A 15383-nucleotide genomic window follows, 5' to 3' on the forward strand; every position below is an offset into this window, starting at 1 on the left:
CTGCTGTGATCTGATATCTGCTTAAGATTTTCAATAAAATAAGGTAAACAAGTAAATTAACAAAAATCCTGGAGATGGAGGTGCAGGTGTGTTGGAGTTCCTTGATTTCTTAAAAACACGTAACTCAAGTCTCCAGGTAACAAGAAAACACAACAGCTGTTTGACGTGACAAGTCAGATGTAGTAAACTTAATTTATGCAGCATAAAACCACAGATCACAAATTTGCAGCACACAGCTCCTTGTTGTATTTTGACCCTTAAAATACTTTGCAAGTCTCTGCAACTGAGTTTTAGTATTAAAACATACAAACCCTATTAACTAAAGTGTTAAAAGGAGGTGGATCCCCTACTTCAGAGGTGACATTGCTCAAGACTGATGCATTGTAAAGCTAATAAAATTCTGAGAATGAGGCTATATGGCTTCAATTGGTTGGTTTATGGAAGGAACAAAGAAATAATAGTTCCGAGACGTACCTCCAATTCATTGAGTCCGTGCGTAGCCCTCTAACAGGCTCGCTATTGGTTACTCCCCTCCAGGTACCGTCTCTACATCCTGAGACAGAGCTTTGCACTCATCGACCGATCAGTAGGTAGCTTATGCACATCTACTGTAAAACCCCAAAAACCCAATTGCTCATTTCCCCTTTGGAATTCAGCAAACACGACCAGTACCGGGCCCAGCTAGGCCTTAAGTTAGAGGGCTATTCACATATTCAATAAGTGGACCATCGTTCAGCATTCATTGTTCCTTCCGAGATGTCCCATGTGCACTGTCCCCTGCACCGTCACCGATGCCAGCTTTTTAACTGAGCGCTAATAACAAACTGGATGGTCCCTCTCCTCTTTAGCCTAGAGGATCCATCAGACCACAGGACAGTTTTCCACTTCGCCTCAGTTCATCTTAAATGATCTCAGGCCCAAAGAAAGCATCTGTGTTTCTGGATCATGTTTACATATGGTTTCTTCTTTGCATGGTAGAGTTTTAACCTGCATTCGTGGATGCAGAGATGAATTGTGTTCACAGACAATGGTTTTTGGAAGTTCTTCTGAGCCCAGACAATGTTTTCCACTACAGAACTGTTTCTGTTTTTAATGTAGTGCTGCCGCAGGGCCCGAAGATCATGACAATCTGATATTGGTTTTTGGACTTGTCCCTCGCCTATCGAGATTTCTTCTGGATTCTCGGAATCTTTTAATGATATTATGAACCGTAGATGATGAAATCCACTAATTCTTTACAATTTTACATTTAGGAATATTATTCTTTGATTGTTGCACTTTTTCCTCTCTGCCTCTCTGAAATGATCTTTTTATAACCAATAATGTTACTGACCTGTTGTCAATAATCCTAATTAGTTGTGAGATGTTCCAGCAGGTGTTTCTTTTCATGTTACACAACTTTTTCAGTCTTTTGTTGATCCTGTCCAAACATTTTTGAGATGTGTTGCTGGCGTCAAATTAAAAATTAGCATACATTTTACATAAAACAATGAACTATCTCAGTTTCAACACCTGATATGTTGTCTTTGATCTAATTGCAATAAAATATGGGTTCATGAGATTTGCAAATCATTGCATTTTGTTTTTATTTACATTTTACACAGCATCCCAACTTTTTTGGAAATGGGTTTGTACATAAATAAAATTGAATTGAAATGACCTAAATATTCTCACATGCACATACTTAAGAGGCAGGAGCTAGACAATATGTGCAGACAGGATATCGGGATGTAGTCCCTGATTGGTTGTCTCAGTGAACCACAAACATTATTATTTCATACAGAACTAGAACTGATGAGTGAGCTGTTTTTCATCATATCAGAAGATATTTAGACTCCCAGTAACTGTCTGATTAAATGTCTGTTAGTGACGTCTGACGGAACATCAGCGTCAGAGTAAGTCAGGACTGTCAGTTTAATTCCTCTCTTTCACCACTGAACACACCGTTTTCTTGTTCCATTTGTTCTTCTTTCTCAGTCCAAATCCTTTAAAACTGTCCCTGAGAGCCGATCAATGCTCTCAGTGCTTCTGTTCTAAAGCTAATCAATGAAACTCCGCTAATTCTACTGTTATCTGCTCTCTTCATCTGCCTCTTCCTCCTTATCTTACCATGTCTCCTCCCTCCCCTTCCACACCTCTCTCCTCCTCCCCCTCCTCCTCCTCCTCCTACTCCTCCTGCTCCTCTTATCCTTCTTCTTCACCTCTTCCTCCTTTTCCTAATCTTGCTGTGTCTCATCCCCCTCCAACAGGAGATGATAATAATACAGATAACACAGAATTAAAAGGGACTTTTATTCCAAACTGAATAAATCTTGATCAGAAACTATGTTCAACTACTAAAGACCTCTGCCATCACAACTTGCATGCACATTCTGATTATAGGAGAGGAGACCCCTGAGCACAAAAAAAACACAATGCCTCTATTGTTGAATTTGTTTAGTGTCTCTTTGTGGTACTGTCTCTATTTAGTAACTTTTATAGCTCTACAATGGCTATAGCATTATGTTTCCTATTCTTATTAACGTGTTATTTTATTACTTAAGAACTTAATGGAATTCCTTTAAACCAGCATAATTTTTCAGACGATAGAAAAAAATCATGTTGTGATAAAGACAATATTCTGACCTGTTATAGTCATGATGTCATATCGTTACGCAGCACCGTATGAGCCCAAAACTAATTTATGAATGACAAATGTTGACGCTAAACTTCAGAAAATCAGGCCTAAATATTGTTGAATCAGCCTACAGTGGCAAGGAAGCAATTAGAAGCTCTACAGCTGATCATGATGGTTCTAACAGAGCAGCAGCTGTCCTGCACTGCTGCACCCCAAATCCCCCCTCAGGGCTGTATACAGAATTGAAATCTCACTTTGAGTTATTGTTGATTACAATTAAAGGACTACGAGATCATTGATCTTCAGTTTTTCTGAATATCTGAAGGCATAATGTAAAATGTTTTGCTGACATACAGACTTATACTTATTTCGTTCAAAATGTCTCACCAAAATCAGTGATCAAATATTTTTCAGTATTTTGTTATATTGTCAAGAATATCTCTATTGCAAAAATACCCAGCTATATCGTGATCTTTTTCAGGGCTATATCGCCCAACCCTAATGACAGAATGATTTTTGTACATGTAAACATTCAACAGGAGCAGTCTCTGAACTTTCTGATCTGCCCTCATAGCATGCTTTTAGCCTTTATTGGATCCTGGTTTGGGTTTTGCAGCACATTTCCTGTCTGTTTCAGCCTCAGTGTTTTGTGGTAATTTGCAGCTAATTACCAGCCATTTGGAAATTACAAATAAAGTTTGCTTAGGAATAGTTGTAAAATACAGACTAGTAAAATATAATTAACATAAATCTGCAAGTGGTACTAGATCATCTCTTGCTTAACTACTTCATGCCAATCATTAAAACAATCCTGGGCTAAAATTTAAATCTAAAGCACTGTCTCCTCTCTATTACCTTTTTTCGTTCTCTTTTTTTTTCTCTTCTACTTTAACTCTTCCTCAACCCTGTCCCTTATACTGAATGTGGAAACACACCGTTCATACATACTTCCCATATCCATCTGATTCTCCTCATTATTGTCACTCTGAATGATAAAGCTTCCCTATAGCCACAGGATTTATTCGGCTTGCCAGGTGAAATTAAATGAAAGTTAAATGAAACCAAAAATAAAGCGACACTCCTGCTCATTCATCCTGTCTGAAACGCCAGTATTCAGTTCACCATATCTTTCAGTTTTCTTAAACACATGTCGTCGAGGTCCATTTTTCAGCAGTAAGCCTTGTAAGCTGTGCTGCCATTGCTGCCATCACCGCTGCTGCCGTCATGCCCAAGAGCAACAGTTGGGGGCCTCCACATAAAGTCGGAACCTTTCACCATCTGAAACTGTGTTTTCAGCGAGCAGAAAGCCAACCCATAAATCAGAGGGGTAATAATCGGTCAGAGAAACAGATAATATTTGGATAACCAACCCTGATTCACCTCAATGTCAACAGCAGAAAGTTCCCGTCTGGAGGCAGAGCTGCTGCTTTCTGACAGAACAATCAGGACCAGAAAGGAGCAGCAGAACGTGACACACGAACACACCGCCCACAGGGCCAAGGTACCACCACTCACCAGGACAATCTCCTGTGTACCACACTGTCTTACTGACTGTGCAACCACTTCATAATGCAATAGAAGTTCTTCAAACAGTCCACTTGACACAATCAAGCTCTTATCTGTCCACTACCATCATCTTTTCATCTTGCCACCACTGGGGGTCAGTCACCTTAAGGATTAACTCAAGTTTTACTTAAGACATACAATACATTGAAAACTTTGGTCTCAGATGTTCAGAGCAGGGTGAGCTAAGAAACACTTCCAAAAAAACATTGTCTGTGAACACAGTTCCAGAAACATGGACACCTCTGAGAGAGCTAATTTAAGACAGACTGAGGTGAGGTGGAAAATTGTCCTGTGGTCTGTGGACTTGTGGCCATCCTACATGACTGAAACAATAATTTAGGGTTCGAACTCCATCCCATGCCACCCTGTTCACGCAATCCACCAGAGGGATAAGTTTGTAAGCTAACCCTGTTTGTTAATGAGAGGTACCAGGTAGTTACAGTTGTGGCTACTGTGTTCATCTGAGAGAAAACTTTTTGTAATCTGGATGGTTTACCAAAAAATTGTTACGTGCATCAACTGAGAAATGATAGCGCCATTTTTGGCCTGTGCATTCTCACATCGGGGAACTCTATGGTATGAAATGTATGTCTGGTGGGAGGATTCAGAGATCTCCCTGCTGATTTCATCACTCTTCATGATCCTCAGGCCACCAGGAAATGTCCCGGTGCTTTGATCCTCTATAATTGTCCCCGGAGTAATCTGCCTTTCCATTTAGCTGGTCAGCTTCCATAGTCAGCTTTACACATGTAAACAAGCATGCAAAGATGACAATGCAGGATAAAGTGGTCTACTGCAAGTATCCTCAGATGGAGATCCCTGTTGCAGTTATCAAAATGCTTTCAGTCTGACAGAACTTTTTTTAAAATAAATTCATGTAAAAGTCAGTTTTTTGGGAAAACTGCAGAACAAGCTGCAGCTTGAGTGAAAAATGCTTATTGTCTGAGAAACCATTAAAGACCCAAAGATTTTGAGTTTGCTATCATAGAAAACTACGAAAACTAAATGTTGTGTTAACTGTCGTGTAGCAGTTATTACTTAATGCATAAATTCCATTGATTAAAATATATTTGCCTCACTGAAATCCAAACAAGGAAACCCCCACTTTTAACTTGACATAAACCATTTACAACTTATGTAATCAAAATGATGACCTCAAATGTGATGAGGCGCTTTAATAAAACCCAGAATACACAAACATTAAATAATGACATCAGTCAAGAAAACATCATTGGACACTGTGACCACAAACCACTAAAATCACAAAGTCAATAGGAATTCAATAGGGAATGCAGCAGGAAAACACTGATGGACAGACGGACAAACACCAACAGGCAGACAAACCACTAGAAACAGACAAAGAAACTAGTTTATGATGCGAGATCAAGATATTTTCTCAAATTTTCTGTATCCACGTGTCCATCCAACATTCCACACCAACAAAATATTTTGCCTCAATTTGAGCAGCGCAACCTCATCTCTCTTTCCTGCTTTGAAGTCGTGGTTGGTGCTGTTTTACTGACTATGCGCTGACAGTTTGTCCAGTCTCTGATCTGTCCAAATGAAAACTCCCGTAAAACCCCAGAGGATGAGGTCAGAGACGTGGCATTGGGACGGCTCGGCTGTTTTTACTGCACATTCTTTTCAATCAAGAAGGCCTCGAGGTTCAGCCCAGGAGGTCACCATTTGAGTCGAGAGATTTCCCTCAACAAGTAACTGTTTCACAAAAAGGAAATATTTATTGTCATAGGAATTAATTACTATAGAAATCTGAGGGGCTGGTACTTCACTGGAGTACAATACTTTTTGTTGGTACCCCACAAAAAATGAGAAATAACTGAGATATAGTGAAATTTCAAATGAACTGCTTTCTTTAATTAGTATCACATACTGTATGTCTATATAGGAGTAAAGTGGTACCCTTGCTGTCTGGTATCACTGTGCACCGCACTGAACATGAACTAGAGAAAGCAAATCTGATAGCATGTCTGAAAAGATCAAAAATAATATTACAGACACATATGTTAAAGATTAAAGCTATAAGACCATCTCCAAGTAACTTGATGTTCCAATGAGTACTGCAAATATTATTAACAAGTTTAAGGTGAATGGGACTGTAGTCAAACTGCCTGTGTGCAGCTGCAAGAGGAAAATCGACCCCAGATTAAACAGAAGGATGCTGTGAATGGTAAACATTGACAAGCCATAAAGCTTCTGGGGAAACTTTCTTTGAACAGATGAGATAAAACTGGAGCTTTTTGATAAGTGTCATCATCAATTATTTATTTAAGGGTCCAATTAATTTCATAATTTTTATTTTTTAAAGTTTGATTATTTAAAAAATTCTGTTTACTCAAAAATCAAAAGCAGAAGTCAGATTTCTTATTGAATATATATATACATATATATATATATATATATATATGTGTGTGTGTGTGTGTGTGTGTGTGTGTGTGTGTGTGTGTGTGTGTGTGTGTGTGTGTGTGTGTGTGTATATATATATATATATATGAACAATGATGGAGGTGGGTTACTTTTGTCAGTTTCAAATTATTTCAGATAAAATTGTAGGTTTTTCTTTTTTCATGCCAACAAATTCCTCCAGTTTTTGTTTCACTTAATGGATTTTTACACAACACAGACATAGATAAGAACAACAAGGCCTCACAAAGTCAAATCAATTTTATTTAAATATCCCGAAAAATATTTTGAGTACCTTTCATTACATTTCTTTAAAGTCGTTACTATTATGGCACAACAGGACTAAATCCCCATGACTGAAGCAGACACAAAACGTGTCACATGTTTGGTGTCTGAGTGGTTGTTTTGCATTGTGTGCGGTGCTAAGCCACCTCTGAGAAGTTGCTGTTCAGATGTTTAGATATTTTCAGGAACCGATCTGTCATTCAAATGACTGATTATTACTATTTTTAAGGAAAGACGTGCATTGTAACTGCAACGTAAACGTCCCAGTGAAAAGAGAAAGATGCAAATATCTCAAAAAGTTGAAAAGTTGAATGTGATCAAGAGGAACTAGTTTACAGAAGTGTTTCAATCCTAACTGATAGTCATTGACTATTATAGTGAGTACAGTAGATGCAGACACTTCAACATTATGGTCAAAATCTTTGTGTTCTTGCCAATATGATATTGGAATATGCAGGTGAAGTCCCTGGCCCCACAGTCCCCTGGGCATGCGTCCAGAAGGGTCATTTGGTAATTCATCCATTATCATCCATTTTCTTTGTTTCTTTGGGATCTGAAAGTGTATGAAATGTTACTTAATTTGGATATTTTACCACTAGTTCTTGTTTTTGATTTAGCACTTACTTTAACTCATTAATCTGTTAAATATTTTTGCTTTAAAAATAAGTTTATTAAGAAGCAAAAAAAATTGCACAATAAATATTTTCCAAACTCCGAGATAAGACACTACAGACACTGGAACCAAGAAAAGAAATAACTTAATGTAATTGCAATTAATCAGCTGATTGATATAGCCTTAAACTTTATCTGTATACCATTTTGTCAAAACTGCAGTTTAAAGGATCCTTATTCTACTCCCACATTCAACTGCATGTTAAAAGTTCGTGTTAAGATGTAGTCTCCTGACTGCCTCAGTACAGAAACCAGTGAGTGATAGAGTTGCAGGTCAGATAGTTAAAGAATTATCCCACCATAAACTCGAACTCCAACACTGAGCTCTGCCTCAGAGGAGATTAATTTGTCGAGCAGTAAAATACTGCAGCACCAGAAAAATCCTCCACCGTTCAACGCGGATGTAATGCGAAGTGTCTTGATTAAAACTGGCCCTTCCTGGACACCATAGACAACATGACACAAGCTCCATTATTGGCTATAGGACACACATCTCATCCTGTTTTGGGGGGCATCAATAAGCGAGTTTAACAACCAGTGAGTTTTAATGGGATCTGTGTGTAAAGCTTCTTCATCAATGGGCCTAATGACTGGTTTTAGCTCGGCAGCCGATAATCTGCCAATGGTTAGAGCTGGGTTATCGGATCACCATTTCTCAAGGGCCAGGGAGCTTCAAAGAGTGGTCTGAGACCCATAGAGGGTCACAGGTTGACTGCATCGGTCCAAATTAAAAACAACTGCAGCAAAAACAAATGTCTCCCGTCCAGTGTGTTCTCTATGGGTTTTTTTTCTTCCTCAATTTTTTCAAGTTTAAAAAGGGATTTAGGACCAAAGGCATTTATTTCAATTAAATGATTGACATTATATCAAATTATGTTGACAAAAATGTCACGGACTTTGACTTTATAGATCACTCCAGCAGCAAAAGGAAAGACATAAAAACAGAAAATTCTAAATTCCAGTTTGTAATGAATGAATCTTCGGACACTGAATTATAATGCTGCAGGAAAGGATTACTAGTCTGCTTTACATACTGAAAGTCTTTGTCGTGTTGTTTGATGTGGCTGCCGTACTTATGCAGATATAAATACTCATAAATTGTATACACATTTTAAAAATCTAATAGACTTGTTAAAAAAGGACTTTCTCCTGAATCAGCTCTTGTGATTGAGACAGTATTAGGTACAAACCTAAAAAGAAAAAAAATAGCATAAGAATTCATCTTTGGAATCATGCACAGAAATGGACTTCAATGAGAATAATGTAAGTTTTAGGGGGACACAATTATTATTAAAATGATCATAATAGAGTTTGGGTGGAGGTTGTTTTTTTTAAAGTTGCCTTGTCAATCTATGGTGGTATCAGCAATAAAAAAGCAAAATAAAATAATTTTATAAATTATAATCCTTGTATTGCATTAATTGTCCTTCTGTCTCCCTCTGTCAAAAATATATCTTTGACTTCAAGACCTCAATTTTCTTTTCTTTTGTCTTTTACTTACTATGCGTTCCAGTACCCATACTATTATATTATTTAGTATACCAGATAAAGATTAAGTATGTCTCACAACGTAGCTAGTGAAATGCCGTATGCCAAAAATACCAGGATGTCCTAATATACATGGAGTTGTATTCTGGAGTAATTGAAGCTGAAGATTAAAGTTTTCTTCACAAAAGTAAGAAAAAGAAGCAGAAGAAGAGGCATTGAAAGGAAGCATAACGATACTCGTACCAAATTGTGTCCTTTTACTTCAAATGTCGTGCTACAGATCGCAACATATGACCAAGGGGTCAAAGTTCAAAGTCCATTTTTATGATAAAATAGTGGATTTCCCAGTTGTATGCATACTACATAAAATGACAAAATGGTTTTCAAATGTTTGCAGTTGTTAAATATTGGACTGAAATCTCATTTACAAAAGTGTTCAGACCTTTGCTATTGCTTGTGTTCAGACGCATCCCATTTGCTTTAGTGATCCTTGAGCTGGGAGAACTTGATTAGAGTACACCTGCGGCAAAATGAATTGATTGGCTGAAGAAAGAGATTAAGTGGCTCCATAACAGTAAAACAAGTAAAAGTGAGTAACATTTAGTGTTCTATGACTTAAAAAATGTGATGGTTATTTTTAAAGCTCCATTTTGTGTTTGGTATTGAAACCTATGGATACGGACAACACATCTTCAGTGCCACTGATAGAAATCAAGATGTTTTTTGGCAGAAATTGTGAGTTTTTGAAATTGATATTTGATAACTGTTTGCATAAAGAAAGTTGGGTTTGTAAATGTTTTATTATATGTGACTAAATTTAACCAGTAATGTGACAATAGCAGCTCTCTACCACTTATTCTTTGTCAAATTAGCTCACGGTGGACTTAAGGTTGGAGCCCGCTGCTCTAACTGCTGCTTCAGTGTCACTTAAGCAGCTCAAAGGTGATTAGCAGGTAAGAGTGTAAACTGTTTAGTCACTTTCTGATCAGATAAACGGATTAAAAACATATCAGCTCCTTCATGAGCTATGTTTGAACCACAAATCCCGATGTGACGTGACAGTCCCTGCTCCTGCTGGACTTGGCCTGTGATTACTTGAATCCCCCCCACCCCCAAACACACACCCGACCTCTAACCCTGTGCAGCCCCATCAGCACCAACCCATCTCCACCCACACCTCCTCCTCCTCCTCGTGTCCCGCTGCGGTCAACAGCAGAGAGACTGATGTCCGGTCAACCGACGTCTGACTGACCTTTACCACCTCGGCCACAAGGGACTCATCTATCTCTCTGTCTCCCAGCATCCCTCATTCCCTTCTCTCTCCGTCTCCCACCCTCCCGCTCTCTAATGCTAATGCAGCTGTTTATAACTGCCACATTGACTTTCTCCTGCCACTGTATGTAAATACAATCCGCTCTGATCAATGGACTGAGCGGTGACATGATGCTGACTTGAAGCACACGTACACAAACACGCTAAAATACTAACAAAAATCCCGGACACACAACTGACGGACTAAACATGATACAGAACAGTTCTGCAGAGTTTAATTTCAGACTTTTAACACTACATAAGATGCAATAGAAATACCTGTAATGGGCTATTTATTTATTTTTATTTTTTGCACCTCCAAGCAGGGTATAGCAATAATTGTTAAGCAATTAATTCAATTAATACAACCATGACCTGAACAAGGAGCCTAAAATGGTTTATGGATTAACCAATTAAAAGATGAATTAATTCAACATTTTAAAGACACCCTCCAATTAAAATTGAGTCTTAATCTCTTTACAATGTCCATGTACGTAGTTTTGTCTTTATCTGCTAAGATGTATAATGAGTAAAATAAGCAGACACGGCCACGGTTGAGCATTTTTACTTTGGAACTGTCCATTGACTGTTTCAGGCACACGGATTCAGACGGACGGTTTTTCATGTGTCACATACCTAATTAACCTAAAGAGTTACATCTAAGACGCTTTAAGGCACCTGGGGATTTTTTTTTCTTGGAAAATACTTCTAAATATGTTAAAAATATATATATAGATTGAACAGAGAAAATTTACAAACAACCAGTAAGGACTATGTTCTGTTTTTTGTCAAATAAGCTGGTCCCACTCCAGTGGTTGTCAAGTACCATGACCGAAAGCTGTGACCGAAGATATTTCATGTTTTTAGGTTGTCCGTATGTATGTATGTACTATGTATATACATCTGACGGGGATCAAAGACTTCAGAGACTACTCTTGTTGCACCCAAATGGAGTGCAGTACGAAGTGGCAGTGAGCCAAATCCAGTCAGTAAGAGTGGTGGGGAGTGACCTCTGTGTTGTTATGGGCAAGAAACTTGTGCGTTTTCAATACCCCGTGAGCGGGCGCATTGTGCTGTCAGAGGACCCAAGTCATTACCCTCGTGATTACGCCTTGGTTTAGGTCTTTTGCTTTGAATGTTTTCCCTCAGAAGCCTCAGAACATCCCAATAGAAGTGTGTGTTGACAGTCTGACCCGGGGGGACAAATTCATGAAGGCCAAAGTCATAGTAAAACCAACCTGGTTGCGCGCCTGATTGGGATGTGTCCTTGTTGATTTTTGACGGTGGTGCCTGTTGGAAATGTGAATGTCACTCAAAACGCCACTCCAAACTCATAGTTTAATTGCCATAGGTTTTCCAAATGCATTTCAAGGGTCTCTGTTGCAGCTTTCCAGAGTTTGACAAAAAAAATGTATGTGCGCCCTCTGGTCATTTCCAAGAAGAAATCACAGACACACCCAGACTACTGCTCACAAAGCCAAAATCATTGTTATCATTTAATTCCTTCAAAGTCTTCACTACATGTATGACTCTGGACAGACATGGATGTAAACAAACTAGATGGGTGGGTGGAGGCAGTACTAGTTAGTTCTATTTTTTTCTTGTTCTATTTTTTTTTTTTTTTTTTGCCTCAGAAGACCTAAAAGACCCACAGTCATTGTGTCCTGTAGTTACACAGGCTACACAAAACCAGAGAAATGTTGGGGACTGTTAAGCAAACTAAGGGTGCATAATTGTAATGCTCCATGTTAAAGGCTTCAGTAGCCACATCATTTTTGTGTTCCCTCATCAGCTCAATATGATGACAATAACAAATCCTATTTCATGTGCAGTCACAATATATAACGAAAGCCAATGATTAAATGAATTACAGTATAAATTCTGTCCAATAAAAGCAGAGATAAAGAGACAAAGGGCTGTATACCAAAGCAATGATACCTCAAATGTGGTTATCAGACCCTTTTGACAATTTGTCCACACTGACATTAAACAGTTAAACACCATTTAACTGTTTCACAGGGAATAATTATAAATCTTCACAATATAAGTCTTCATCTCTGTATACACATGTATGTTTGTCCCTTGCTTATCTTGACAACCATTATTCCCATCGGCTTCAAATTTGGTGGGTGTATTGCTGGAGGAATGTGGTTGTGCACTGCCAAAATTGGTGCAATTTGGACATGTGATACATTTAATATGAATAAACTTTAATAAAAAGGTGACCGGTTCTATGTGCAGCAGAGGGGGCGGAGTCACTGCGGTGCAGCCACAGTTCCACATAGCATGTCGGGCATGTTAGCAGGGTTTTTCTTCACCATTATCAGAGTGCCCAAGAGCTTTTTCACAGCTGCATGAACACAACAAAAGGATTCTTGGTGAAAGGGAAAGGCGAGTGCAAGGTAGAGCGAGAGAGTGACATTCTGCAAGCAAGCACGACACCGTGAGGGAGAGTCCGAGACAGCCCTACGATGACCGGATATCAGAGGAGAGTTTGAAGTTAGCACCTAAACAGAGAACAGAGGAAAGTCTGTCTGCTGAGTTTAGAGTAGTTTGTAATCTAAATTAGCTTGGTTTCAACTTTGCTGGTGGCTGAGCAGCCCTTCCTCCAAACTGGCCCCTCCTACCTCTACCTGCCGCAAAGGAAGGAGAATAGAGGAGTTTCCACAGACTGTATTGTGTCTGCTAATGATGACGGATGTCTGTTCTTATTTCTATCGAAACTTCAATCACTATTTTGATGTCAAAAATATTAGTATGATATTTGTGAACTTATTGTGACTTTTCTGTTGTAAAAATGTTATGTTCCTGCTGTAAAAACAATATTTTTCCATATTTTAAAAATACTAATTCTAAGAGAAACCAATAACAGTGATTTGTTTTGGTGGTTGTGTGTTTAAATTAAAATATTTGAGTGATTTTGAAGAACATTTAATAAACATCTGAAACTGTGTTGATTACTGTTGTGAGGTTGACAGCACCCACTCATCTATTTTTTATTTTTTTTATTTTAACTTTTTGGCTTTATTTACCAGTTTAAAACATTAGTTAGAAAATTCATCAAAAAGTGTAATAACTCAGATTACTTTGATGAAGTAATTTAAAAAGCTTCATTATTTATTACATTTTTAAGAGAGTAACTCATAATCTGTAACATATGACATTTCAAAAGTAACCTTCCCTACACTGATCATAAATTATCCCTGACACAGATTGCATCCATCAAGACCTCATCGCAAATGATACCACATATTTTTCTTCACTTCCAACAGGTAAGCTGTCAGAGAGAGTCATAGTTCAATCGTTTGATGAATAGCTCCAGTCCTCAGGTTAAGTCCTGAGCACCATCACAGCTGTGGAGATCATTTTATTTCACTGTAAAAATCTGATGCGTTTATTAAAGTTTAACAATTGTTTGTTGGCTCACTGCAGGCTATTTGCAGCAGTGACATTACTGTGGCTATGGATTTTTTTTCCCCCATAACTATATAGTATCGTATTATATACTATATATAGCAACGGGTAGCCTAGACACAATGTAAACCGATTTTTATTGTACAGTAAATTTCTATAATTAAATTACCAATAGACAAGACCGGCTTTTGGTGTGGTGGCTGAAAGGTGGCAACCCTAAAGGTCAAAACACACAGGCGCCGCACAGCACACATCAAAACAGACACTCCTATTAGTTTCTGTGTACAACCCCCACACGTGCATGTGCTTTACACTCTAGGCTACTGTTCCATTTCCAGCATCACCGCGCCTGAAAAAAAAGGTTTTTTTCCTCCCACAGAACAGATGAATTAAGAACCTTAACTTCAGTACCACCACTTTGAAGCACACGCGACACTTTGTGCTCAGATTATCAGTGTGTGTTGTTTATCCATGCACTGTAGTCAGTGCATTTAGAACATCAAAATAAATCTAAAGTTTGGCGCCTGGAAATCTGATAAAAAGATGTTAAACAACCCTCATCACTCTCACTTTGTCAAATTACGCCCTACACATTTCAAACATGTCTATAATGGCTAACTATATTTAGAAAAGGATAAACATAGTTCACCTATGCACTCTGACACCTGTCACCTCTTTTACATAGGTTTGATTTCTGTGTAGCGAAGCGTCAATACTGCTTGGTTTTGAGGTTTGCCTGACCATTGGTCAGACAAATGCCGTGAGGCAGTTTGGTTATTCATGCACATCACCCCTTTTTCCTCCTTACCTCCCACAGGTGTCTGGAGTTCCTCACTGCTCCAGACTGCAGTTTGTCCAGCAGCAAGGGGACTCCTTGAAACGGACCGATCCAGGTTCCCTGAGGGATCCTTTGAGCCGCACAGATACCGTAACCCAGACCAGGAATTGTACTAGTACACAAACACACCTGCAGACACACAACACAGTGAAGTCAAAAATATAAACAAAAAAAAGAGAGAAATGTTGCAAGTGCTGATATTACTATTCATTACATGAATTTTTGTGCATTGAAAAGCTATTGAGAATATCATAACAAATTGACACCAGGGAAGAGTGTGAAAGTTCTTGCAGCAGCTCCGTTCAGTAAGAGTACTGATTTACAAACAGTAGTTGTCATATGAAATTGTGTTACTTTTCTGTAAAGTACTTAATGGACTTGCACCAGCCTACTTGTTTATAAACTAGGACCAGTTGTGTCAGGTCCACTTTGAGTCTTTTAGTTGTTCCAAAGGCCAAACAATATTTAGTGAGGCAGCTTTTAGTTTTATACTCCGAGCTGATCGAACAGAACTGCCTGGGGATCCAAGAAGAGCTTTAAACACAAGCTGAAAATCTACCTTTTCAGCTTAGTTTCAGATTCCAATGTTTTCTGAACATTAACATTTTATTAAATAATGTATTTGATTTTATTTGTGCTTTTAAATGTTTTTCATGTTGTAGTTTAGCTTTCTATTTAGTTTTTATTTGTTTTACTTTCGAATTATTATTCAACAAAATACAAAGCTTCTTATAAGTACTTTCTCACCATTTGTGTATTACTCTGAAGTTG

The 15383-nt window shown here is 38.3% G+C and overlaps 1 protein-coding gene across 1 annotated transcript in view; it reads right to left on the reverse strand.

Annotated features, from left to right (window-relative positions):
- The window catches only part of prdm6 (PR domain containing 6), an 86646-nt gene that overhangs the window by 57429 nt on the left and 13834 nt on the right, over window positions 1-15383 (reverse strand). The window contains exon 3 of the mRNA XM_069706012.1: window positions 14583-14741. Within this exon, the coding sequence (XP_069562113.1) occupies window positions 14583-14741 (159 nt within the window). The remainder of the gene's footprint in view (window positions 1-14582; window positions 14742-15383) is intronic.

The sequence above is a fragment of the Brachyistius frenatus genome, unplaced genomic scaffold (genome assembly GCF_029030835.1).
Source record: "Brachyistius frenatus isolate BFR_SWC_R1_liver_20210118 unplaced genomic scaffold, ASM2903083v1 Contig_60, whole genome shotgun sequence".
In the NCBI taxonomy this organism is placed as follows: Eukaryota; Metazoa; Chordata; class Actinopteri; family Embiotocidae; genus Brachyistius; species Brachyistius frenatus.